Source organism: Calidris pugnax, unplaced genomic scaffold (assembly GCF_001431845.1).
Source record: "Calidris pugnax isolate Ruff unplaced genomic scaffold, ASM143184v1 scaffold13, whole genome shotgun sequence".
In the NCBI taxonomy this organism is placed as follows: domain Eukaryota; kingdom Metazoa; phylum Chordata; class Aves; order Charadriiformes; family Scolopacidae; genus Calidris; species Calidris pugnax.
The window spans coordinates 9,373,760-9,401,752 of record NW_015090810.1 but is presented as its reverse complement, the minus strand read 5'-3'; the positions used below and the strand labels follow the sequence as shown (position 1 = coordinate 9,401,752).

At 42.1% G+C, this 27,993-nt stretch overlaps 1 protein-coding gene across 1 annotated transcript; it reads left to right on the top strand.

The window, feature by feature from the left end:
- Positions 1-48: 48 nt before the first annotated feature.
- On the top strand, positions 49-27,993 carry GLIPR2 (GLI pathogenesis-related 2). The gene is made up of 5 exons (XM_014938462.1): positions 49-334; positions 13,499-13,607; positions 17,012-17,115; positions 25,257-25,334; positions 26,364-27,993. The coding sequence occupies exons 1-5, from the start codon at positions 322-324 to the stop codon at positions 26,522-26,524; spliced, it is 465 nt and encodes a 154-aa protein (XP_014793948.1). The 5' UTR covers positions 49-321; the 3' UTR covers positions 26,525-27,993.

Sequence of the window (27,993 nt, the reverse complement as noted above, 5' to 3'; positions counted from 1 at the left end):
TGGTGTTTTGGAGCTGCTTGGTTACTGTGGAGGATAAATAGCTCCTGACCCTAAACAGGATCTTTTTAAGAAAAAAAAGCGGTGTCCCCTATGCCTTATAAGGCATGGGCAGGCTTACTCCAGCGCTGAAGAAGGGGCGGTAACGGGTTCATGCTGCTGAGTTCTCTCCAGCAGCGGTCGCAGGCGAATGAAGAAGTTGGGTGGAAATTGCCAACACTTCGTCCCCCCGGCACTTAGCGGCGGAACTCAGTGAAGAGAGGAGGCATCAGCTGAAATTAAAAAAAAAAAACAAAACACCAAAAAACCCAACACTACTTGATCATGGGAAAATCAGGTGAGCAAATGCCTTTGTGCAGTTGGCTGTGTGTTCTTACAGTATCCGCGCCTGGTTTTGTGCTCGGGAAGCATTGCTGGAGTTAGTGGCTTTCCTCTGAGAAAGCTGCTTTCATTTGTGCATGGTACAGCCGGGGAGGAGCTTTCTCTCCGACACAGAGTTAGATTAAAAGAGCACGAAAAGCGACCCCCCCACAGCCCTCACGATGCAGAGGGAGTTGTATTTTATATACAGCTTATGTGTAACTGATAGTATGAAATAATTATAAGCCTTGGAGCTTTAAAATTATCTTGTGTCTAGCTGTCTGACAAAACTTACTTGCCTTGCAGATAGGCAGCAGGATGCTTTGAGGGTGGGGGGGGAGCTTTTTATCACCTCTCCTGTCGGGAGGATTTAGATTTAAGATTTGGTACCGTTTGACTGAGGATAGCCTTGTGAAACCTCTCGCTGCCGCTGGCTGAGTTGCTGGTCCTTTCCCCACTGCTGCTGGCCGTCTGCGTGCCCTGCCCTGAGAGTCTTGGCTGGGGGAGACTCCTCTGAAGCTGCCAAGAAGCTAGAAACCTTAAGAAGAGAGATCTCATGCCCAGGGTTTTCTGCATCTTTGTCCTGTTAGAGACATGTGCAGAAATTTGTGCTGATCTTCTGAAACGGCTGTGAAACTGGATGGGTTATTTTTGTTCTTGTGGTTAGGATGTTACTTCTGTAACAAATCAGAGCCTGGCGGCATATTGTCTGGCTGTCCTGTGTGTAAACAGCACATATAGGACACATACAGCAAAACCTAGTACTTGTTTCACTCAAAACCACAGGCCTCTTCCAGAGAAACTTGAGGACAATCTCTGTGCGGGTAACACTTAAATGGGCCTCAGCATGGGTGTGTTGAGGTTTTTTTCCTTTTTTTAAAGGTCAGCATCCTAGATGTGATCAGAGCTGTCTGCAAATGTGACTGTATAGGGCTTACTGGTGTGACACCCAGTCCAGGCGAAGCACCATATAGCTGAGAGTGGGTGGTTTTGGCCCCGTGTCCTGGATGCTGCATAGGTTTTCAAGGGGATTGGGGTTTAGTAAATAACCTTACAGCAAATTAAACAACTGTAGCTGCTCAGAAGTGTCAAGTTCAGCACTTCCCAGTTAATAGCATAAAACGTACAAATACCAGGTAAGTCTAGGAGCTGTACATTACGTTAGCAAAGCCAATAGGGCAAAAGCAGTAGAGATATTTCGCTGTGCATCTCCCAGTCCCAAAATGATGAAATCTCCTCTTGTTTTAATACATGCACAGTTTCTGTTTGCAAATTGCTAATACAGTCATAAGGCAATTACTGTCTTTGTTATTTCCTGCATATTTATCACTGCACATTAGTTGGTTGTTCCAAACTTAGGAGCAATGACAGACCAGAAACTCCTTTTGCCAAGCCTTGGGTAATGTTTGCATCCCTAAGTAGTTATACAAATAGAGCTTGAGATCTAAGTGCAGTTTAAAAATATTTTGTCACTTCTGTCATGCTTTTCAAACCAATGGTATACTGGGTCCAGGTTACTGTCTTTGAGCTGTGTGCAGTATTTTTATATGAATCATAAAACTAAGATCCTGTCCTAACAATTGGTTTACTGACTAAATCCCATCTGCCCTTTCCAGTGCACTGAAGTCTTTAAATTCCTGCCTGAGATCATTCAGAGTGGTTTGCCTTTGAATGGGCAAGTGCAGCTATTTTACAGAGTACAGCATCCTCTGTTTTGTGTAAAATACCTCACATCTTCATGCTGTAGTACTCCTGAGGACATGGTGCAGACAGGTTTCTCTATACTGGGATGTATGAAAACGTAACAGGTTGGGATCTGTCCAACCTCGAAACAGAGTGCTCACTCCTCTCCTGGGTCAGAAAGATTAAGGCAGAGACTACCTGAAGGCATATATTTAAAGATGCTCTAATTCATGTAAAGAGGGGTCACTGTTTTAGAATAAACTTCAGAGCAGTTTCTTAAACTTTTTATCTTTGGTAAATATATTTTGAGGTCAAAGTATCCCCAGGCAAAGAAATACTGTTGTTGAAAATCTCAGTTCTTTGATCAAAGCTGCCTAGTAATGTGTTGTTACTAGCTGTTGGATGATAAGTGAAGCAATGTTCTTTGCAAGTATGAGAGCTACAGACTGAGCACTGGTTTTGCTTCACTGAGTAGAGCTGAGTGTTGGAAGAGACCGGTACCTCTGACTCAGCTCTCTTCCTTGGAAGCTGCAGGCTGCCGAAGCCAAATTCATACTGAAACTCCCTCATCAGCTTTACAAAAACGCCTCCCATGGCCATAAAGATGTACTTTTAAAATGGAATGTACAACAGGACAACAGTAACACCTGCAAATACTTAAGCCAAACACGGGGACCCCCTCTGCCTTCCCCCACGGGTCTTCTCTTTCTGGACAGCGCTTGGATGAGTGGGTGGTGCAGATTCCCCTCCCCACGGAGCCCGAACCCAAAAGACTGGGGCGAGTATTTTCTGCAGGAAATGAAGCTAGGATGAGCTGGCTGCTTTTTAGTGCTCTGTTGCTCAGCCTGCCATGTCGGCTGGGCTCTGACCCCCTGCAGCTGTGGGGGGCTGGAGGCCAGGGTCCTGCGGGCAGCCCTGGCCCCAGAGGGGATATCCATGCCAGCAGCTGCCGGCGATGCTCGGGGCAGCAGCTGGCTGCCAGATCCACTCCTCCACGCTGGAGCACTGGGGGTTTCTGCTGCGGGGTGGGTGTCTCCGAAAAGGCTGGGATGGTGGCAGAAAAAGGCTTGCTAAAAGTCTCATTTCTTCCGCTTCCCCTCCAGCCCTGCCTGGTGGGGGGAGGGAGCTCGCCCCACTTGCTCCCTAAAAAACAGGCGGAGGGGGTGGCAGGGAAATCGCCCCGTGACTTTTGGCTGGGGGCTACTGACGCTGTCAGGCGAAGACAAGAATGGGCTCAGTAAATATTGGCTATCTTTTTACAGTGTTTGGTTTTCTTCTCTTTTTTTCCCCTTCTGCAAATGTGGGTGGGACTCCAGAGAAAGAGCTGGGAGTTACCCACTGTGCTGCTTGTTGAGTCAGTACAAAAATAAGGACCGAATAAGGGCTTTGACAAAAAGAAAAGAGACAGGAACCAAACTCGGCGTAGTTTTCCTTGTTGTTTTTAATCTTTCTTAGAAGCATGTGCTGTTTAAACTCTTCAGAGGCACCTTTGGAGCACAGTAGGACTGTCATGTTTTCTGTGGAGCACTTCAGATCAACTTGTACTTTAGCATCTTGGTAGGAGACAGCCATAGCAGGTCACAACAAAAGTACAAACATCCTAGAGAAGTGACCTGTTTGCTTTCTGAGAAATGTGATTTTCGCAAGCTGCCCAAAGGACAATGCATTTAGTGCTGGCTGGTTTTACAGGACTGGTGGGGAGAGAGGAAATTAATTAGTCTAAACTGCGAGCAACCAAGCATTCGTGTTTGGTAGCAGCAGGGCATTTGCAGAACTAATTGTTAATACCAGTTACTGGCTGTTTTTCTTTACACCAGAAATGAACTGGAGGTGTGGTGGGAATTTAATGAATTTAAACATGAATTTAATTCAGTTTAAACCCCACACTTGTCCAGTTTTGTATGTAGAAGATACCGGTTACTTAGTTCAAGTTCAATAAATGGCAAATAGAGAAAATGACATCAGGCTTTGGCAAACATTATTCTGGACCCAGTTTTTACCTGTCTGTTGAACCATCAGGTTTTCGGCAGGGAGAGGAGGAGAATGCAGCAGCCACCCTGTGCAACAGCGGTTACTCCTCTTGACTGTGAGATTAGTGGCCTTAGCTCCTCATGCTCAAGGCAGATAAAGACCAAAACAAGTATGAAGGGCTCACAAAGAATAACACAGAATGTGGTCTTTAGTAACTGAGATGCCTACCGAGGCTTCCCATGCCGTAGCGCTACATGTCAAAGAACTCAGCTCCCTCTTCTGAACCTTCCAAGAAATCTTTGTCAAAAAAACCCAAAGCAACAAAAAACCCCCAAAACTGGCAGGAAGAATTATTGCTGGAATTCAGTGACAACATTCAAACCCTTAGTTTTCTGTCAGTGCAGTTGATAGTATCTTTCTTGTCCAGATTCAAATTTACCTTAGTTGCTGCTCTATGTGCAAGAACAAAAAGTATGAGAAAGTGAGTGTCTTGATTCTAACTGCTTTGTTGTTTATGACATATCTCAACAGACCAGAAGGCTATTTCAGACCGCTGTTTTGGTAGAGGCTATGTTGTTTTCTGAAAGATTAGCTGGGGCATATCTAGGTTATGTTTATACAGGCAGATGTGAGCAAGTTCTGCCCAGTCTTTGAAGGTGTGAACAGCAGCTCTGCCGGAGCTGGGCTGGGTGGCTCTGCGGAGAAAGGCAAGTGAGGCCAAGTGAGCAGCCAACAGCTCTGGTTTAGAGCTGGCTCCTGTGCAAGCAAATAGATGACAGTAGTCCAGGGTATTGTGTTTAAGGCCACCACAAACTTTATTTATTATGATTTGTTGACTATCATTATCACATGTTGACTGAACTGAGTTACTAGAGTGAATCTCTGCTTTGAACAGAAATCACATGGGCTTTGCCTGGTCTCAGCTTTAGGCGTGATCCTTGCAGCACTGCATGAAATGGTAAGTTAACTGCCCTTCTGAAGCTTTGCTGCGACACCATTGTAGGTGCTGTGTTTGGAAGCCATCTTCTAATGTAGATTGTGAGGGCTGTGCCCACATATACACCTGTGTGTCACAAAGATGAAATGAGTTTGCATGTGTTGCTGAAGTCTCCATGCCCTCTTGTAAATGTAAATATGGGGGAGAAGGGGGACTGTTTTCCATGATACAGCTCTGATGGTAGCTCATGATAGGCAGATGATATGAAGTTATTGAATATGTGCTTAATAATACCCTATGTGATTGTTTGTCACACTTGTAAATTCTGTGGGCCATTGGCATGTGTCAGGCACTTAATAAGTGATCCTCAAAAAGTGATTTGAGGTGAACTGTGGTAGGGTATAACCTGTTCATGAATTTTCCCTTACCAAGACCTATTACTAAAATAGGCCTCTCTGCTTAGAATCGCAAACTGGTTGAAGTGGGAAGGGAACTCTGGAAGTCATCTGGTCCAACACACCTGTTCAGGCAGGACCACCTAGAGCTGGTTGCCCAGGACCGTGTCCAGATGGCTTCTGAGTATCTCCATGGTTGGAGACTCCACAGCCTCTCAGGGCAACCTGTGCCAGTGCTCTGTTGCCCTAATAAGGAAGAAGTGTTTCCCAGTGTTCAGATTTTGATAGCTCTTTTGTAGCTTCTGCAGCTCCGCTGTATGAGGACTTATGACCGTGAGGAGTATATTCCTCTGAACTGCCCCCATGGCAGGTCACAGGAGGGGATTTCTGTGACACAATGTTGTAGGTGTGGCACTGGCTTTCTGAAGAAATTGAAAGGAACTGCAATCCCTGGGTGTGGGCATGCATGTACTTTCCTTGCATATAGACCAGTCTCTTTTTTTCCTTTGGCTTCTAAGTACTGGTCCAGTGTGTAAGCAACAGAAGCTGCAGAAGGAACAGTGAAATCAAGATTGTTAAAGATTTCGGGGTTTAGGTGGAATTTTACATTCCAGGGAGTGGTATAGGGGCAATATGCCTATTTGATCCTTTAAATTTATTCAAACTGGATATAAGGAAGACATTTTTTTATCATGAGGGTGGTGAAACACAGGAGCAGATTGCCTGGAGAGGTTGTAGATGCCCCATCACTGTCAACATTTAAGGTCAGGTTGGCCAGGGCTCTGAGCAACCTGATTTAGTTGAAGATGTCCTTGCTCATTGTAGAGAGGTTGGACTAGATGACCTTTAAAGGTTCCTTCAACCTAAACCATTCTATGATTCTATGAAATAAAGACCATGTTTTTCAGGATTTTGAGTTATGAGAACTGGGGTTTAGCCTGTTGTGCGGGGGGATGAGAATGAGATTGATAGTAAATATGGGTAAAGGAAACTTCTTCTGTCTCCCTGCCTGGTCTGGGCTACTGGATAGGTGAGTTTACGCATCAGTGATCAAAAGAAATGTGCATGGCTGTATTTCCATGCCTCAGGGAGGTGCATAAATAAACATACCTTGAGTATTGCCCCAGCTAGGCATCCTTGGCAGAAAAACAAGGTGGAAGGGTATCAGAGCTAGTGAGATGAAAGCTAGTTCCAGTATGACTACCCCAAATAATGGTAGAATATGAATAGTAGAGGTATAAAATGGTGGAGCATATCCCAGGAGAAGCAGGATAGTTCTTCTAACTTTCTTCAGTTTTTTTATGTAAAATTCTTCACTTTGCAAAGACTTTGGTTAGCACCAGACAGCATTATGTAAAATGAACTTGGCACTGGGTACCAACAAGGTTCTCACAATTGCTGCCCATCCACAGAGCACATGAATGTGCAGCATCCAAAATATGAATAAGTGGCCAGCAAAGTAACTCGACGTACAGATGACTTCCAGAGGGCTTAGAAGAGTTGTTACATGCTGAAGAGTATTGCTGTCATGTTGTCATGCAAGCAATAAGGTGGAATCACAACCTCATTACAGAAGCTCAGGTTTGATAGTAGGGAAGTTCTGATTTCTGGCATTACTTGTTAGTGAATACAAATGCACCTTATTTTATTCAGAACTTACCTAAATAGAAACATTAAGCAGATATGATGTTGGGGAGGGAGGAAGAGAAGAAATGGAGAAGATTTCTTCACTTTCTCCTCCTGCATAATGTGATCAGTTCTAACACAAGGTGGTTGCATGGGGCTTTGTATTTTGAAGTGAATGTACCCTAGGAATTGTGTGGCAATTAGATGTAAGAATACAAGGCCTTACTAATGAGAGGGTCTCCTTAGCATTTTTAAAAGGGTCTACATCTTACACATTAACTGTCTGCCAGGACTGTCTGTGTGGGTGTGATTACAATATTTAGTTGTCCTCCATGGCACAATAGTAATAAAAATAATACTTTTGATTGTCTCTCGTGCAAAGACAACGTTGGCTTCTCTGGCTATGATGAGCACTCAGTTCCAACCTTATGCAGGATGACCACTCCATGATTGTGATTACTTGTTGACAGGCTTGTTGGTCTGATTGTTTGGAGGAGAGGGTGGCTGCAAGCAAAGGACTTCTTCCCCCACCCCTGCCTTCAAAGAAAGTGAGATGCCGGTTCTGTCAGTGCTGAAGAATGCTGATTAGCATTGCTTTTTTTAAAAAAATGCTTTTATCACAGAAGGCTCTGCTGCCTCTCAGAGCTGTGCAGTTTCCAGTTTACCAGGTGTTCCTTTTTAATCAGGGCAGTCAATTGCCTAACAGTTTATAAAAGGCCTTAAGTGAGGAAGTAATCAACACTGTCTATTACAGCGAAAATAGGATTTGCAATCAAATAGTGACATGACTAATGTCATTGAAACATTATTACACCAGTGGCTTCATATTCTCCGACAATATGCCTCAAATGGGGTACAGGGGAAAACAGCGTGTTACGTCATATGGCACAGGTAATGCAAGGTTATTAAGTTGCCAGTGTGCTGTAGAGGAAACCCAGATAATAAAATGAGTGGAGAGTTTGACCATCAGATTCAGTTACCTCAAACATCTTAGTGTTGTCCTGAAGCTCGTCCCAGCGATAAGCAGGTGTGTAAGAAAATTTCAGGCAAAATCGAACAGCAAATCTCCTCCCTGAAGAGGGATCTCCTGAGCTGAAGGGAAAGCTATTTTGAGCAGCCTGATAAACACAAGAAAGTTCCAGGAAACTGCTCCCATTCAAACTCATGGCTAATTTTAACCCCCAATTCCTTTCATGCCTTTAAGCAATACTTTCTCTTCTAGCTTTTAGTAAGGTCATAGGATAATTCAGGTTGGAAGGGAAATAGTCTCCCAACATTGAATGGGATGGAAATGTTGCCCTTTTATTGAATTGTTGGTTCAAAGTTGCTGCAAAAGCAGACAAACCCTACACAGGATGTAAGGCTTTCTGAATATTCTGTCATTTCATCATTCCTTCCCTCCAGGATGTATATGTGATTTCATTTCTTCTGTATGTTCCCAAGCATTCACACAGTTCTGTTAAAGACTACAGGGGAGTTTAGCACTGGAGGAAGTCAGTTTTTATGACTGGAAGTGATTCATGAATTGGACTGTCAGATCCACGCTCTCAAACGACATATTTAGGCATAGCATTAATGGCCAGTCTGTGAAGATGTTCCTGTCAAATACATGGTGAAAGAAACATGGAATATTCACTCCTTGTGGCACTGCTGAGGCCACCCAGTATAAACCCATCCTGGAGTGTTTGTGTCTTCAAACCAAAGTGCAGTTAAAATGCAGTAGAGGCATAACTGCTCTCTTAACATTTCTTGTATCAGTTAAACACCCATCACTTCTCCGTTGAAGGAACATTATTCTCAGTGGAAAAGATTCAGCTGAGACTAGTTTCCAGGGTATTAAATTTCAAGTGAGGAAAAATATTATTAATAAAAGTTATTAATAACAAATATGTTGAGCTTTTGGAATGATCTAGATGAAAATGTGGTCATTGGAAGCTGGGATGTCTTTTACTCAAGAATTTTGTTTGTTTCTAATCTGTTTCTAATTTGTTTGTTTCTAATTAATATAGTTTGAGAAGTTTGTGGAAATAGAGGTATTTTCAGTTGTCAGACAGTAATAAAAGTCTTCTTGATATAATTACTTTACAGTTCACTAAAACTTCCAATGATTTTTTTCACAAAGCTGTTGGGCATATTAAAAGTTGTATTTGCTACAGTCTCATTCCACAGCCCATTGCTGCTATCAGAGTAGGTTAAAGCAATTCTGCAGAGTCTAGGGGGCTGCAGGGTTAAAGCAGAGCTATACTCTGTGTTTAAACAGCTACAGGTTACCTTTTTCTATGTGTTTTCTGTCCACTTCACATTTTTGTCCTCTCCACGTATCCTGGTGCTTGCCTTCTTTCTGCTTCGGTATCTCATGGTCCTCTCTCACAGAATCACAGAATGATATGGGGTTGGAAGGGACCTCTGGAGATCATCTAGTCTAACTCCCTGCCAAAGCAGGTCCACCTAGAGCAGGTTGCACAGGAATATGTGCAGATGGGTTTTGAATGTCTCCAGAGACGGAGACTCTACCACCTCCCTGGGCAGCCTGTTCCAGCGCTCTGCCACCCTCAAAGTAAATAAGTTCCTCCTCACATTTGGATGGAACTTCCTATGTTCAAATTTGTGCCCATTACCTCTTGTCCTGCCACTGGGCACCACTGGAAAAAGACTAGCTCTCTCTGTTCTGGGCAGGAAGGAGTGTGGAGGTAACGTGCAGTGTCCTGCATACTATGAGTCACATTGCCAAGGGTGTTGGTATCAGGTTTTTGAGTTTACCTCTTTCCAAACGGGTGGGTCCTTTGAAGTGTATTTTGTAGCTTTCTTCAGATATGTTGCTCTAGCCATTAAATAAGTACATTTCTAATCATTTATTTTGGGACAGAATTGAAAGGTGTGGTCATTATCTCCTGTAATGCACACATTGGGTGAAGAGTTGAGGCCTATGTCACAGTTCAAAGAGGGATTGAGACAAATGTAATGGTACACTTCTGTGTATGATTCTACATGAGGTCCATTCCTTGTTGATTGCATTATATGTTAATTATCTGAAGGCCAAACTAGAAACAATTAGTATGTATGGAAAGTACAAAATTGCCAGTGAAGATAAACAATAGGACAGAACACTGAGAAGACAATGAAACTTCTAGAAATTGATACTGTGCTTTTTCTTGAATCACTGGGGTGGACACTTAGTCATAAAAAAGTATGCCTTTTTTGCTGGTCAAGTGTATGCCTGGTATAATGTTGTGCACCCTGAGTGGTGACCTAAGGGCTGCCCACAGCATTTCTGTCACATAGGTATTGAGTGGAGAGGTTTCATGTTTGTTTTTTCATGGAATATTTTACTGTTACTCTTTCTGCACATCGTCTTGCAGCTCTGCAAGACCAGTGGAGTAGGTCCAGCTGACAGCTGCAAAGATGATGCAGAGCAACTAGTGCTGTGGAAGGCATGTTCAGATAACTTGCTTCTGCTTTGATGTCCAAACTAAGGGAAGAACAGAGCAGGAGAAGACAGGGTTCAAAGAAGAGGCAGGAAGGATTCAGGTATAATGAGCTCTTCAATTGAGAAAGACTTAATAGATTGGCACTGTTTATAGACAGTAAGAGAATGGAGGAATAGAATATTCAGGAAAAAAAATCTGATGGGATACAGCAACCTAGATACCTCTGCTTCCTTTTCCTGGTCACACAAAGTTGATCAATGAAACTGAAATCCAAAAACATACAAATTGTAAGGTGTGCTCCGTACCACATCATAGCCTGGAAATTCATTGTTGTGTGCTGTCATTATCTTAGCCAATGTTCCAGAAGAATCCAAAATAGAGGTGAACAATTGAATAATGAGAAGCATGCAACTGTATCTAATACCTTTAATTGTTTTACTTATTAAGCTGTGTAATGATTCATGACCAAAACTAACTTCCTCGCAGCAGGAAATAATTTTTTCTAGCAGCTTAAGCAGGCTACATGAAGGGAAAAAAGTACGTCTCCAAAGCTGTTTGGGAAGCTGTTCCCATTTGGGCGGGAGCCTGAAAACTCCCATTAACTCTCACTTTTAATGTCTGGCTTCTCAGCGTATGGAACATTGGGAAAATGGAAAAACTTAACATGTCTTCCAAAACAAATGTGAAATACATTTGGCAGTTGGGCGTCCCTCTCCACACATCAGCGTGCACAGGAGAGGCCGTGCAGAGGAGGGCGGTTAGCACATGAGCTTGACTCACAGCAGATAAGTGTTTCTATAGCAGCCACCTTTGAGGGAAGGGGAGGATGGAGGTTCTCTAGGGACAACATAGCGGTGCCTGTTGTGGCTAGAAGAAACTCAGTTTTGTCCATGTCTTCTTGGTCTTCGTAAGTCAGAGTATTAGTACAGAATTGGATTGTGCAATACTTCTGTTATGTATGGACTAACAATTGACAAAGCTTGTATTTCAGTTAACGTCATATGTTTTTTTAGAATTTGACTTTGTTACTGTCATTGAGAGTAAGTAATTTGCATGGAAACCATCCCACTTGCAGGTCAGGTTGTTTATCTACTGTTTAATGCTGAGCGGATGAGATATTAAGTCTAGGTGATAACAGCCATGAGTTTTAAGATGGTCTTGTGCAGAAAAATGCACCCTGGAGTATCTGATGAGACTTCCAAAGCCATGTATTTCAACTTGTCTGATCTGCAGGCTGTCTTAAAATTTCCCTGCTGGAAGCACGGTCATAGGCTTGCTTTCCTCAGTAACTTGTGATAGATGCCTTAGAAACAGGTCATGACCCCAATTGATGCAGCAGATGAGAGGTTTAGGACTCTGGTGTGATAGAATCAGTGAGCTGTGAGCAATGGTAATAAGAGGAATGGGATAGGTTTGTTAGCAAAAGGGTGTGTAGTTGCTTAAAGACCAGAGTGGAGGTACCTGTTTTGTTTGAAGATACGCAACTTGTGACACACAAAACTGAAGGAAAACCTAAGAGGAGGAAGGTGGTACGCAGATCTCATTTCACTCAACAGGGTTTCTCTTTCTGAATTCTTACCCATCTCACGTCAGCAATTTTATACCAAAAAAATCTAGCTTGAAAGCATGTTGATGGACAATATATTAGATACATGTCCACAATGACACTTTGGTCTGGAAAAGGTCAACCCAACTGCAGACTGTGCTCAAAAGGCTTAAGGTACTGCATGAAACAGTAATGGCTTTCTATGTGCATTATCTATTGAGATTACCTTAGGCTGCCAAATTGCCCTAAAGCTGTTGGGGAAACGGGAGAGAACTCTGACAACAGTTTAAATCGTGAGCATGGACTGGGTAATCACCTTAGGAAAAAGTTATGAGAGCATTATGTGCAAACTGCCAGCTCTACTGTGGGAAAATGCATCACTGCAAACAGCAGAACAGTGTATACATTAGTAAAGGAGAGAATGATGGATCATAGTTGTTAGAATCAAGTAGCGAAAGGAAGTTGAGAAATCTAAGGTTAATAACAGGAAATACTTTCTAGTCATGAGGTCTATTTGGGCTTCAGAAGTGTCTTACAAGGAAAATGATGGTAGTTGTGCTAATTAGGATATTCAGAAATGAAGCTGATGAATCATTAATAAATGCAGAAACCTGTGTCACAGTAAAAGCAGAGTAAATACTCAAAGATGTCTTGGCCTGTTCAGAAGCTTCAGCAAGATGGAGAACATGAATTCTGTTCTTTCTGTTTTGAAAATGCTATCCATACCTCTCTTAACTGTCCCAATACGCTGTTTCAGGTTCCAAATTTCTCTTCAAATTCCATCAAATTCTCATCAAATTCCACAGAGTGACCAATGACAGACAGTACTTTTTTTTCTCTGAATCTTAGGAAAAATCAGCAAAGTCATAAAAGGAGGTAACATGAAATTGCCATCAAAGTGAATTGTACTGTCAATTGCTTCTTGTCCTCTGCCTTGAGCTGCTGAAAGTCCCAAGTTTACCAGGCTACAAATATAAGCTCTTTTAAAGCTTTGCAGTATCTTTGCAATTCAGATATTTACCAATTACACAGATTTCTATGAATTTGTGCTATATAATGAATAAAAAAGAACGGTGCATGTTTCAAAGTACTTGCATAGTTCTAAACATTTCAGTATCTTCGTTTTTTGTAGGTGGTGTCTTGACTAATACAGAAAGTTATTGCATACAGTGACAATAATTTGCATTTTTAGTGCATCTCCTCAAAGGACCGATTTGTCACTTACTTTGAGATTTTTGCAAAGGTGCTGTGGTGTGCTGAAATCTTAGAATGAAAGTCAGTCAAAATCACCTTGCTACTAAGGAAAGGAATAAGGTTCACGTTTTTCTGCAACCTTTAGTGAGTCTGTACCATCCCAATGGAAGTGTCTCAGAGTTAGTTCCTGGATGGGAGGCTTTAATGGTTCATTTCCTCCTACTCCCAGGTAATGAGGGTTGTATGCTTCTGTTCTTCAGTCCAGCCTGCACCGGCTTCTCAGCCTACAGGGTATGCTTTTTCTGTCTTCACTGTAGTCTGTATTTGACAGACCTTTCCGATTTTTTTTGTGTTATTTCAGCTTCCAAACAATTTGCTGAAGAAGTCTTGAAAGCACACAATGACTACAGGAAGAAACACGGAGTCCCCCCATTAAAACTCTGCAAGAAGTTAAACAGAGGAGCCCAACAGTGAGTTCAGTCCTTTCTTTTCTCTAATGAGATTTGTGACACTTTTGTCTACTAGGTTTGACTGTGCATACTGCAAAAATACTTGCCTTTTTATGTGCTGATATTCACTGAAGACTTACTGGGTGGAGGGACTCGACTCTTTTTGTCTCCCTACCCAACTCTTTTCGTCCTTTCTTTCTCTATCGCATATCACCAGCAGGTCACATGGGCACTTCCGTGGTCACAGCTATATAAATTGTTCTTGCACCCTTTTCCAGACACGGGCTGCACCTGTCTACACTGGTGTGTCTCCCCTGTAGTGGGTAGTTGCCTAAAATATGCTTCACCACCACCTCTGTCAGGTGATGGATTGTCCGGTGCCAAAGAATATTGACTGCTGCTGAAATAGCAGAGAAAATAACCTTTTTCACAGTAGGAAGTGATGACTGGTCTAAGATCAATGGAATCAGAGGGAAGTAATTTCAGATCAAATAATCTGTCTCCCTGCCCCAAAAGCAAAATCAGTATGTGTTGTTCTCTAGGCCGTCCTACCTCTTCTCCAGTGCTGAAGATTACAAAACTTCTTCTGTCTTAAGTACAGTGGATTCATCTTCCTGCTGTCTGATTTAAGTCTTCCTTACAGAAATTTGAGTCCATTACTGCCGATTATTTCCTTTCCCTTTACAGAAACCTTTTTCAAAGTAGATTTGAAAATCTTCCAATTTTTTCAGGCTGATCGTCACAGTACAAAGGAGATACCTGAAGGAGTAAATGCTGATTAAACTATTCAGAAAATAAATGTCTTTCCACAATAGCTACATAGTTACCAGTTTGATCCCTGCAGACTTGCGGTCTCATCTTCCTTTAGGCTTTCTACCATAACCATGCAGATTTCTCCATGCCAGCTGGCCAGGAGTCAGAGAGGCTGTAGCCTCTCCAGAACCTGATTTACTGTGCCAGCATGGTGCTGTGCTGTCACACAGATGCACAGAAGACCAGAGGTCTCCATCAGATGTTGTGCTGTACAGTGCACCATGTACCTGGCTCATGGACGTGCCATCTGGCAGCAAGCAAAATATGATTCTGTCTTCATTTTTTCACATTTTTTTTTTGATTGAGACACAATGGTAACTGGATACAGTATTTCTAAGAGATGGAATGCCAGTGATTCATCCACATACCTTTGTAATCTGCTGGGGTTTTCCTTCTGTTCTTCAAAGGGTTGTTTTGTTTCTATTTTACATGGTGTCTCACAATGAGGAAAACATTTCATTGACTTGTCAATAACACTTGATGTGTCTCCAAAGTGCTGCAGTTGGTTTGAACAAGTGAACTTGTGTGAATACTTCAGATTATTCTGTCAAATATGCATTGCTCCACATTTATCTCTTAAGTGTGCTATTGTCCTTGCTGGATATTTTTAGATCCTTCTGGAATTCCTTACAGTCCTCTCTGGTCTCAGCTGACCTTCCCCGCTGTGATGAACAATAGGAAACCTTTGTTTAGATGGGGTCTGTAACTTAACTTGTAAGAATTAAAAGACACATGTTCAGAGACTGGTGAAGCTGGTTGATAGCAGGAAGCAGAAATGGTTTCATCTGAACAAAAGACATGAAATATAAGAAATCTCTTATTTGTCAAGACAGATTTTGCATGATCTTAAATTCGAAGGAGAACTTTGTCTCTTCTTTAGGTATATCTGATGTCTTTGTTGGTATGTATTTGATGTATCTCTGGGTACTTTTCTGTGCTTCTCTATCTGTGTTGAAAATGGTCTGTTTCCTACTATTTTCAGTTCCAATAAGTGTGACAGGTTAGATGAAATGACTATGGATCCCTGCTTTAGCATGAGATGAGTCACCCTCAGCAGGTGTCTGTTTATCTCTGACTGTAATGAAGCATAGGGTGATGATCTCAGATGCAAATCTCATGCTTTCAACTGCCTGAGCTAAAGCGAATTAATCACCCTTTGTCTCAAATCCTTGGCAATTTTGTCCATGTGCAATGTGTACTTTGTTCCAGTCTTGCCTCTTTATTGGGATGTTGGAATCCTTGAAGAGAAAAATTACAGGACTACAGTTACAAAGGCCATGACGGAGCATCTCGAGATCCTCTAGTTTGGGATCTAGCAGGCTGACAACTGGTCAAGGTTTCTTTATTTCTAAATTAATGGAGGTAGCTAAATAATTTTGTTGTTGTTGTTTTGGTGGGAGGATTAGGACAGAAGGAAATGAGAACCTAATGACTGAAGTACTAACTTGGGCCAAAATGTTCAGCTGGACAAATTTCCTGTCTCTGGCAGATGCCAGGAATTCATTATTAGAGAATGAGTAGCAGGATGAAACAAATGTGGTGATCCTTCCCCCGTTATCTTCTCACAGAAATTGCAGATTTCTCCTGGAAAATATGGTTTTCCTAAGAAGTAGGTGGAATCCTCATTTTTTTTGTTGCCGTTGTTTAATAATCCCTGAAGATTCCCACTGTAAATTTGTCTAGCTCTTTCTCAAACCCACATGTGCTTTCATGTTTACATCATCCTGTGGCGATGACTTCTGCTACACAGCATGGAAAAAGTGCTTTGTCTTACTTGACTTCTAAATCTATGACCTGATGATTCTGTGTGTTGCCTCCTATTTCTTGTGACATGAGAAATAACAAATGGTCTTTCCAATTTCACTCTTTACTGAAGCCTTTCCAATGTTGAATAAAGAGGATAATTGTTTTACACATGATGTTTTTCTTAACCCTATTGTCATAAGACAATAAAATACATCCCACGCTCTCACACATGTCAACTTCTATAGAAACAGTGCTGCTTACCCCTGCGTTGGTATACACAGTTATTGCCTCAGATTTTCCGAGTAGTCCCCTTCTCCGTACTGTTGCCTGGCACGTTGCTCTTGTTTTGCGTCTGACCTTTTTTTCATTTGTAAATGTGGGTTTTTTTACACTCACTTTGACTGAATCCTCACTTTGGTCCTTTTTCCATCTCATAAAGAACATTCAAGTTACTCCCATGAGGGGCCTAGAAACGCCAGGAGGTGACACCTGTAGCAGGTGCAGCAGGGACTTCCCTTTCCCCCAGCAGCTGCAGCTAATGATGGCCAGTGGACTTCCAGGTGCTGAGCAGAACATAGTGAGGGGAGATCTGCCTTCTGATTTCTTCTAGGGCCTTCTTAGCAGTGACACGTGTGCTCATGAAAGACAAAGAGAATGGACTCTAGACCTTCCCTTTGCCTAACTCCTACATCTATATAAACTCAAAGCATCCCTGGCTTCAGGGCTTTGTAGCTGAGTAACTTGGCTTAAACTGTCATCTTCCAGCAAAATTCCTTGCTTGCTTCTCTTTGTTTTCCTCCTGCTCCTCCTCCTCTCTGCTCACTGTGGCTGTGGTCCGTGACTCAATGGGTGGATTCTTTTGTCAGGTATGCAGAAGAACTGGCTACCACGAAGGTCCTCAAACACAGCTCCGAGTCTGCTAATGGAAAATGTGGAGAAAACCTAGCATGGGCATCCTATGACCAACCAGGTAAGCTTTCTTCTCTTGTTGTCTCACAGACACTGAATAAATGGCTTATCTCACGTACTTCGGGCTCAGAGCATCTGGTTGCAAGAGTACTGTCATTGCCTGTGCTTCAAAAATGTGTCCCCCACAGCCCAGCCCAGGCTTCATGGAGACAGGGTGGTGGTTTGCACCTACATGTGCTAAAAGCAAGGAGCCTGTGTAGACATGGAGGGGGTAAGGGACTGTGGTAAGTATGCTATGTCCCTTTGGAGGTAGGACTTAGCAGCTCAGCTGGTTCATATGTCCCAGCTGTGGAGCTGCCATGAGTGCTACTTGTACATCCATGGCTGGAGAGAAGGAAACTCTCGGTGCCCTGTACTTCACCTTTATCTTTAGTTTGTCTCAGCCAAAGAGAGGGCTGACCACAGGCCAACTGTGGTGAGGAAGGTGGAAAAATGGTCATTGCATGCTACACAGCAGTTCCTGTTTGTGGGGGCAAAAACAGGGCAGGGGGGCGAACACCAAAGGGACAGAGGCTAATGTGTTAGACATCTAGTCTCTTCTGCTCTGTCAGTAAAGCAGGCTTTGAGCCCTTTCCCGTGCCTTCATTTTTAAAGAGAAAAATACTCCATGTATTTTCTGATCATAAATGTAACACGTAACATTTGGATGCCCGAGGAGCTGAATTTTGGCCAGGCTGACAGCCTGGGGTGAGACTCCAGTCAGCATGATGTTCAGCAGGCTCTTCTCTCCTGCCTTCTCCAGCGGGCAGGGCTCATGCCTTAGCCTGCTGAGACAGCAGGTGGGATATATTAAAAGTGACCACTTGCTTTCTTTATTCCCATCTACCCCTGGAATTTCCAGCAAAGCCTCAGGAAAACAGAAGTTCATTTCTGCAGGCTGGAGGCCCCGTTTGAAGGAGCTGGAAATTTTAGGCAGTGGGTTTTAGACCCAGGGACACTGCTCAGTTCCCCTGGAAGTGCCAACTCTAGTCCCTAAGGGGTACTTTTTCATGTTGAAAAAGAAACCCAGGGTGGAAAAATACAATTTGATCTACTCATATTTGGCATTCTGTCCATTGCAGGAGTCTGAGGCGAGGGTTCAGGGCAGCATGGGAAAATGCAGATGTACGGCAAAGTTTGCATAGAGGCTGTGACTCACTCACTGAGCTTACTTCTTGTTTGTGTTAATCACTTGTGCTCCTTCCCCCGAGGTTAAAGTCACAAAATTCCCGTTTAGAGAGCTGGAAACAAAACACACAAATCCTTCCATAAATTATATAACGCCTGTCTTTTTCTGGATCCTCTTTGTTGCCTTCAATGCACTGTTTCCATACATAACTTGCCAGATTTGAGCAAGTCTGTTGCTATTTTTTTATCCACAGGATTAAATATCTTGCTGAGAAAATTAAGCTACATCCTTTTTTGCTCTGTAAAACACTTCTACATTTCCTATATAGCAAGATAATTTAAAGTACCAGAATGAGAAAGCTAGTTCTTCAAAGAAAGCTATTCCCTCGTCTGGCCTTAGTCTTCATTTCTGTGGAGTCAATTAATTCTTCCTCTTTTTCTCATATAGTTCTCTTTGGATAGTTCATTTGTACCCTGCTCAATGAGGCCGAAATTTGTATTAAGGCATCCATTCAAGGGCTTAACAAAAGCAGGCAGTGTCTTTCTGTTTCTTTCCCAGATAAAGCAAAACTCGATAAGCCTCCAGCATACTCTGTATTCTCTCTAAAAAAAGTGGTCCTATTGTTTATTTCTGCTCTTACTGAGTTCTGTAATAATGCCAGGAGATGTATTTCTTGTTTCAGAGAAGGTTTAAGCTTTCAGCTGTAAGAGTCTTCTAGTTTGACCGCTCTCCTCATACAAGAATACCTTGAATTGTATTCAGGATTTTAGAGTTACATAGCCTAAAGCTGTGGCTGGAAATATGTTTATCCCTGTAATCCAAGAAATAGTTGACAGCTGTTTCCTCCCTCCAGTCCTGCAGGAACTGCTCTGTGGCAGACTTCTCTTTGTCTGTGTTCAAGTAAGTGAGCTGTCATCTGCCACTAATGCGAGAGACCGCAGCCTGCCTTGGCAGCTGTGGCGTGTCAGGCTTCTTGGGATGCCTCCTCTCATTTCTCATGGGGCGGAAGGCTGAAGGCAAGCCTGGGATGACTAAATTCTGGTTGGGATGGGTGGTGGGGTCGTGAAGAACGTGCCATGTTGCCCGTGAAAACGCTGCAGCTTGTGAACTCTAGAGAGCTTGTAAGAGAAACTCAGAGTTGTCACCCAACTCTGTTACGGGAGGAACCTGGGTCTGCCTACAGATTGGGACTAGTGGGCAGAGTGGCCCAGACACCCTCTGCCAAAGTCCTGGAGGAGCATGCTTTGACCGAGAGCCTGCCTTGATGCATCTCTTGCTGTCTAACACCAGGCTTGCACAGTACTGTTAAATAAAATAAGGGAAAATAAAATTAGGACTTGCACGAGGAATGCTGTAAGTAGAGGATTACCTCCTAAAACCATTAGTATGACTGCGATCGAGATAGGTATTTTATTTGTGAGGCAGATTTAAATCTACCTCTACCTTCTTTCCTCTCAGACTGGTGGAAGGAAGGTTGTGATAACAAAAGCTGGAAAAATGCCTGAGGAAAAGCCTGAGCTTTGGGGTACCTAGTTGCTAACTAGATTGCTGTGGTGCTGCCCATCCTCACACAGAAATATGTCCTGTGGGATTTTATTAAAATGTTTTTAGCAATGTGAGCAATTTAGAATGATTTACTCGGTGGGATTACTAGAAGGTTTAATGATTCTTTGATATGAGGAGAAACAGTAAGGCTGGGCCCAGAGAAATTAAATGTATGGGGGAGCTGAATACAGTAGTAGGGCTGCCACAGCTTTGTGCCCCTGGTAGTGAGGCTGGGAGTGTATCCCCAGGCTTGCACACACAAACACATGTATACAGCACATGTACATATGTACAGGCACATATATATACACAGCTGGCCACACAAATCAGCACAGGCAGACGCAGTCAACATTCAAATGAACAGCACCAGTGGCTTCATTCTGTTCTCCTTTCTGGCTGATTGCAGTGAGGTCCATAATTGGAATATATATATATGTAAATAAATAATATATACAGGTAATTTTTTTTTTAAAGAATATATATAATTTGTATTTCTATAGGATAAAATAATATAGTGTATATATATACTTCAGTCGTGGAAATGAAATTCCGGTGTGGATCCCTGCAGCAGCAGGGTTCAGACACTCAGTCTGCCCACTAGCTGCTCCTTTATCCCAGTCCCCCCATTGCTGGCACTTGGATGTACAAACCCCTGTGGCTGCATTTCCACTGCAGTTGCTGGTACAGTGTGTCTTGCACACACAACTCCCTGACCATCAGCCTGGACTCCCCTTCTCCATGTGGTGGCCCTACACTCCTGTGGTGGCTTCTTCCAGCCCACTTCACCAGCTCACCAGCTAGTCCAGCTTGGGCTTTGCTGGTGCTCACACAGTCGCACCCACACTGGTGCTCCATTGCTGGCACTGCAGACACCCAGCTCCCTGCAGCCCTGGGTCTGATACCAGTTGTTGGCATTCGCATCCACATGGAATAGAGCTCCTCATCCAGGAGAATAGTTAGAAATTAAATTTAGTGAGACAACAGGACAACTAATGAGATACTGGGCATGGCCAGGCAAGAGTACTGACGCCTGTTTACATGCAGGGGCCCCTTTTTATCTCTCTGTCCTTCAGAGAGTGGTATCAGCAGAAAAACTTCACACCAAGGCTGTTACTCCTACGTATGGACTGACCTCATGTGGTCAGTTCTGACCGTATGAGGCAGCTGGAGACACAGCGTGGCCATGTTACTAGCTTTTAGCTTGGGTAAATGAAATAAAATTACTACGCTCATTCTGGACCTAGTCTTGGGCAGAACTATAGCTGGGTACAAATTCAAGGATTATTTAACCAAGTTTTAGCGTGAGGTGGGTATCTCCAGAGAGTCATGGTACTGATGAAACTCATTAGAGCAAGATTCAGCCTGTTCTGAAATGAACATTTAGTAGGTAAAACTGAGCAGCTCTTCAGTCAGCTATTGGTAGAAGGGTGGAGGCAAACTATGTTTCCATAGAGAAAGTGTTGAAGCTGCAAATGTGATTTACAGAAAAGCAAACAGGAAGGATATTTTTAAAAAATAGCGATTTACTAATTGGCTCTGCAAGGGGAGTGACAAAAGAGAAGGTGCAGCGCTGGCTGTAGGACAGATCTGTAGGCTTTTTGGTAGAAGTAAACTTCTATTATTTCTGCTACAATCAGGAAAGAGGGGTGGGAGTGAGATCTCTGTTCTGTTTTCTTTTCATCTGATTGAAATGCGTTTTGAACAACTGACCCCTGTTTTGGGGGAGGTTTTTGGAGTGGGAGTTGTTTTCAATGAACCATTGAAATGCAAGGGAAATGGATACTAAATATAACCGCACCGCTCTTCTGTAATAATTTGAAATGGAAATACTGTGTTCAGTTCTCTGAACCAGCAAGTGTGAGGATGTAAGTTGCTGCTAAAGCAGGTAGGCTCAGTGCTCTGCTGACCCCTCCGCTGTTCTCTTTTGGCTCATTTTCTCTGGAAAGCCTGAGAGTCACAGAGTTTTCCCTTAGTCCCATATGTATCAGCTGTCACTTTCAACACTAGTTTGGCTTATGTCCCACCACTGCAATTTTTACTGCTCTCCAAGGGGCAAAGAATTAGAAGAAAACTGTTTCAGAGGAAAGGGAACATGTTTAATCACCAGGTACCGACCTGTCTTCTCAAGTGGCAACAAATTTGACGTAAGACCAACCTTACCTCCTGTGACATACGACAGGTACAATTCATCCCCTTCACTTCCAGGACACTTCTTTAACATGATTTCAAGACAAGAGACTGTCAAAAGTTGCCTAGTCCCTTGGTCATCTTCTCTTTTGCTGGGGACAAGCCAGTCTTTAATTTCTCACAGCTTATGATGTAATGACTCTTTTAATTCAAGGAGGGTGACAGAAATATTATATAATGATATCTGATCCCGCACACGTAAAATGGAGCATAGCTATCAGCTTCTAGGCTTTCACTGCCTGGCCACAGTAAGTTGCAAGCTTTCATCCACGAAGGCTGGGAATTAACACATCATGGATTGTGCTACCTAGCTACGCCCCTTGTCTTTTATGAACAGGATTAAGGTATTACTGATGCTTGGCATTGCCATTTCTCTTCAATTAAAGAGTTACCAATTTTTCACGATAGTATTCTTTAAATTTAAAAAAAATACCATGAGGAGATACTGTGTTTGTCAAAATTTCCATGTGTCCTGTAATATTTTGATTATGGAGATCTTAAATTCTTGTCACATGGAGCCTAGGTACACTTCTTAGAGCTACAGTAAGCAGAGTGGGGGTAACTTTCTCCTGAACTACTCTTTATGCTTTATCACACTGATACGTTAACAGAGGGAATTAATTGCTGGTAGCAGTAGGAGTGCAGTCCTACATCTGTAAAAATGCTGCTTACATAGTGTAGTCACGTAAGCACTTGTACACATAAAATACATGTGCTTCATAAGGTCTGATGTGTCTGCAGTCACACTCTGTACTTCTGTACCACCCAGCCACAAACACATCTAAATTCTTGATAGCTTTGAAGTGTAGAGTGGGACAGGATGATTTCCTTGTTTTCCTTATTTTTTAATATGTGCTTTTTCTTCTCCCCTTGCATTGCATAAAGATTGTTCTTTGCACTTCTTTCAGTCTTCATTTAAGCTTTAGTGTGAATAACAAATTAACAACTATTTATTTGTGTTAGAGACTTGAGCTGTAAAACAGGTCTACAGGGTTTGTTTTTTGGCACAGGGATAGCAGGGAAAGAAGGAACACGTTATTATTCCTGAAACATTTACTTTGAGAAACAAGAGAAGCTTTTCTACCTTTTTATGTAGAAAATGTAAAATGCCTTTACTAAGAGAGCACTATTCCTAACAAACAGTGTGGCATACATAAGTTCATAGAACTTTCAGTTCACAAACCTCTCAAGAAATGGCATTTCATTCAATATTTTCTTTTCAGTGACAGCTCTGACAGCTAGCTTGCCAGGCTAACCACGCTATCCTTTTAGCAGACTGCACTCGTAAGCAAGTGAAGTTTAAAGAAGTTAACGCAGTGTCTGACTTCTAGAACAGTGCAAGTTTAAGACTTTTTGCTGCAAAATAGCAAAACATGAGTCATTGCTGATCTGCAGCCAACAGTCCACCAGGGACCAGCGTTCTTCATGACGGTAGGCTTACCAGCGTTGGCAGCTTGCTATGAAACCAACTGGCCTTACGTTATACTTCCTGGAATGCTAAGCAGAAATTTCATTATCGATGTAGCTCAGGGAAAAACTTGCCCCCTGCTCCCCCAGCAGTTTTACACAAGAATTTCCTAAGAACCAGTAATGGAAAAGAAGTAACATTTGACTTTTGAGTGCATAGCATGCTCAAGTTCTGCGCTGAGCTCCTGCCCTCTGTGCTGCTTGTTCCACTGAATCCATTGCAGATTATCAGAATCTTCTCCTTTCTATCCTTGACTGTTCAACAGAAAGCCAGGAAGCATTATTTCTTTGGCAAACGTCAACCTTAGAAACGCACAGACATACAGTGCTACATCACTGGGCATAGTCATAGTCCTTATACAGCTGTGGCCAGTGCAAGCCATTGATGAGACGACCCAGCGCTGGACGCAAGGGCTTCCACACAGCTGCAGCTCCTAGGCATGTATATTTGAGGTGTCTGACTGCAGTACCCTGAGTTAGAGTGCCTCAAAGAGGACATCCACAATGGCTCAAATGCTAAGTAAGAACAACTAAAAATAAATGCACTCAGAAATTTGAGGTATTAAATGCTGGTCAGAACACGGAAAACTAGAGGATTTCAGAAGTGTCATTTTTCTTTGGTTTGGTTGGAGCTGTAAGGGGATATCTTCATACACCTGGATCTACAGGTGAGAGGCCTCCCTGTAGAAAAGCTGCCTGTCCCCTTTTGCTTAGAAAATCTCTCGAGGCTCACTTAAGTTTCTTCAAACACTTTCCAAGAGGCAGGAGCTGGTGAAAGCTGGATGTAGAAGCCTAATGACAGGAGCGCTCATCCAAGATGCAGATGTGTCTTTACTACCTTCCAGACTGAAGGTTACAGAAGGTTGTGGGCAGAAAATAATGTAAACCGAATGTGTTAAATTGCCAGGTGATTTCTTTGAGGACTAAAGCGATTTCTGCCCCATCTCAGTCCAAATGCTGTGCCACACAGACCTCTCTTGTCCGAAGTTTTTTCTCACTTCAGTGTTGTAAAGCTTTAACCACAGGTGAGAATTGGTGGGTGGTCCTGTTTCCTGATCTGTTGGTGACAGTATAGCGCTCGTCATCAGCTCTGTCCTACCAGGTGAGCATCTTGCTGCAGACATCTTCCCTGAACAGGATGAACTCTGCCTGGTTTTGTGGGTGGCCTGCCTGGGGTTTGAGCCAGGCTGTGCAGGCCACAGTGCAGCCCCTGGCACTCTAGTGGTCATTGATGGCATAGATGGCATGAGATGCTTAACAGAAAGCATGGGACTAATTAGTAACTGAATCATAGAATCATTTAGGTTGGAAAAGACCCTTGGGATCATCGAGTCCAACCATCTACCCTACTCTACAAAAGGTCTCCCCTACACCATATCCCCCAACACCACGTCTAAATGACTCTTAAACACATCCAAGGATGGTGACTCAACCACATCCCTGGGCAGCCTGTTCCAATGCCTGACTGCTCTTTCTGTGAAAAACTCTTTCCTAATATTCAGTTTAAACCTACCCTGCTGTAGCTTGAAGCCATTCCCTCATGTTCTATCACTAATTACCTGGGAGAAGAGACCGGCACCAACCTTTCTATAATGTCCTTTCAAGTAGTTGTAGAGAGTAGCAATAGCTATGGCAAAGCAATAAATATTTGGTAAGTTTCATGTATTACCATGTTACCTGTGTTTCAAAAAATCTTTTCAGTAAAAAGACTGTTTCTCCATGTTTCTAGAAGTTCTTGACAGCTATTAACAGAAGATCTTGCCAGCCAGGCTGTAAGTGAGCTACGCTTCTGTGTTTATGTCATGATTCCACAGCAGATTTCTTTTGTCTTCCAGGAAAGGATGTGGCTGACAGATGGTACAGTGAAATAAAAAATTACAGCTTTCAAAACCCAGGGTTTTCTTCTGGTACAGGTGAGTTCAGACTGGGCGCTGTTTCTTCAACAACAGAGATTTTATTGAGAAATTGGCTAGCCAACTTGTTTTGATATTTTTCAAAAATCTACCTTTATTTCTTAGGGGAAAAAAAAAAGAGGGAAAAAATATTAGAATTTCCCCATTTTTTTAATGTTAGAAACTGACAAAAGGGTAAAAGGAAACTGAGAAATGAGGAGTTAAGCAAAATCTGTGGGTTTTTTTAATATATTTTTCCTTTGACTCCGAAGTTTTTAAAAGGCAACTTATTTTTAAGTGAAATTAATTTGTAGAAAATACTAAATTGGAATCATATAGGTGTCTTACTAAATGTACCATGCTACTGTTTACATTGACATGTGTGCCCTACCAAGTTACATTGCTCGAAACACAGAGATGACTTCAGATAAAATTTTGAAATCAGCCACAGACCATTGACTGCATATTGACAATACAATGGTAGATGAACATAAGAATATTGTTCCTTGAATAATGCTCGAAGAAGAGATATGCCTGAACTTGTTTCAGATGAAGAAAGTAATGGTTTTCTCCCATGAGGTTTTTCTATGCATAGAGGGAACAACTGACAGAGTAGCAGAATGCAGGGGTGGCTATAACAACCAGTCAGAAGCAGCCCTAAATCCAGTGTTATTTTCAACAGTTGCACATGCAGACACATGAGGGAGTAGGAGATGGTCAAAGCAAATGAATAATAGTCACTCTCCAAACTGCTATTCAGACTGCAGGGAGTAAATGATGGCTTTGTCAAATTTTGTATCATACTCATCAAACTGGTTCTCTACTAGGTATTCTTATTTGGATAGAGGACATGGAAATGGGAATAATAGCATGGAACCAGATCAGCTTTTGCAAGACAAAATACTAGATGTAGTTTTCTTTTCATGTCATTAGCTTTTGTCCCGTTAGAGAAAGAAACAGTTTTGTATTGTTCTCTCTTTCCCCCTCATGCGTTAATGTTATGGGTTTAGCACCTAAAATGAATGTGTGTGTTTGTCTCTCTTTCTTCAGGTCACTTCACAGCGATGGTTTGGAAGAACACAAAAAAGATGGGGGTCGGAAAAGCGTCTGCTAGTGATGGTTCTACATTTGTGGTGGCTAGATATGATCCAGCTGGAAATGTAGTAAATCCAGGCTATTATGAAGAAAATGTCCTTCCTCCAAGAAAATAACTTGTTTGTTGTTGGATTTTTTTGGTTTGGTTTTTTTGTTTGTTTGTTTTTTTTATAAAGGTAGTCTTACTGCTTAATGACAAGTGAACCTGGATTTGGACTTAACAGTGTTTGAAATGAAGTACGATTCACTGAAAATTCCTGTTCAATACTGCTGTTCACTTCTCATTACAGAGGAAGCAATTACATATTGTTCGGGTCAATCTGCACATCAAGTCCCTGTTGTTTCTGAGGGGGCTTCAGTTTATTTGAGGATGAAGTATATGCAGCATTTCTGAAGGGTAAAATTTACAAGGTTTTGGGGTTTTTTTAATAGTTTGCATGAACTCTGTGTCAGCATGTGAGTAAGCACATGTTGGGTGTCTTTTTTTAAACAAGCAAATTTATAGCTTTCTGTAAACTGAAGATACCAGCTTGTGATTATATCACGTACTCCAAGTTTTCCAGTATTTTTCAATAACTGTAATTTCTATGCTCTATCTATACCTCCTGCTACTGTGGGGCCTGCTCTCTGCAGATGGAACATATGCAAAATGTCCTGTATGAAAGGTATACATGTAAAATGTAGTGGCATTCTGACCGACGTGCTTTTATTAAGAGGATCTCACAGAACACTAAAACGTTTATGGCAAAATAGTGTCTGTCAAGCAAGCCATAACTAGTGCATGACTTGAAAGCTACCAAAATTGTTGAAATCCCAGCTTTGCATCTTAGGTGCTAATATTTTAAATCTGTTTGAGATGAATGTATTTCAAGTTCAAACCCCATCTTACAGTTTGCAGTATGCACATTCTGTTATAATCAAATTGTTTACTTCTGTTGCAGGAAAGTAAGATACTAGTTTTTCTCTTAGATGCACAAAAAAGTTTCTTTGATGGAGCATGTTGGATTTTATTTCTCAAGAACTTATTTTTATTTCCAAAGGAATATCTTCTGGAGGTGTCGTGCTATACAGACAATAACATTCCCAGGTCATCTCTTGTATCCTTTAATGATGTCACAGTAGGAGGTATTCACATGGTCGTAATTAAGAGCCATTTGCTCTTTGTGCATATCATTCAATAATAGTAAAATTATTTCACGTGCTGGATTGATGCCTTGAAAACATTCAGACCGAATTTCCTTAAAAGCAAGCAAAACTTAAGAGGACACTTTTTTTTTATATTTCAAAATGTGGATTGGGCCATTTTGGCCAGGTTCATATAGTGTGCTTCAATTTAGGATTTTCTTTTCTTCATAAATGTTTCTTTTGATGTCTGCTGAGATTCTGTATGCCAGAATTTGGTTCATGAAGAGTGCCATTACAGAAATACTTCTTTTTGTTTACACAGTTGTAATAAACTGCACTGTTACAGCTTGATTATATGTCACTGTGATGCTGTATGTTATAATATTTTTGCTGTAACCAAGAACTTAACACATATAATGAGCATCTGAAAGTAAATATTTTTGAATATGAATTACTCAGA

Excerpts from the sequence above, each read along its gene's own strand:
- GLIPR2 (XM_014938462.1), top strand. Across the intron at positions 17,116-25,256 it reads GGCATCCTATGACCAACCAG|GAAAGGATGTGGCTGACAGA; the intron begins GTAAGCTTTCTT and ends TTTGTCTTCCAG. Across the intron at positions 25,335-26,363 it reads AGGGTTTTCTTCTGGTACAG|GTCACTTCACAGCGATGGTT; the intron begins GTGAGTTCAGAC and ends CTCTTTCTTCAG.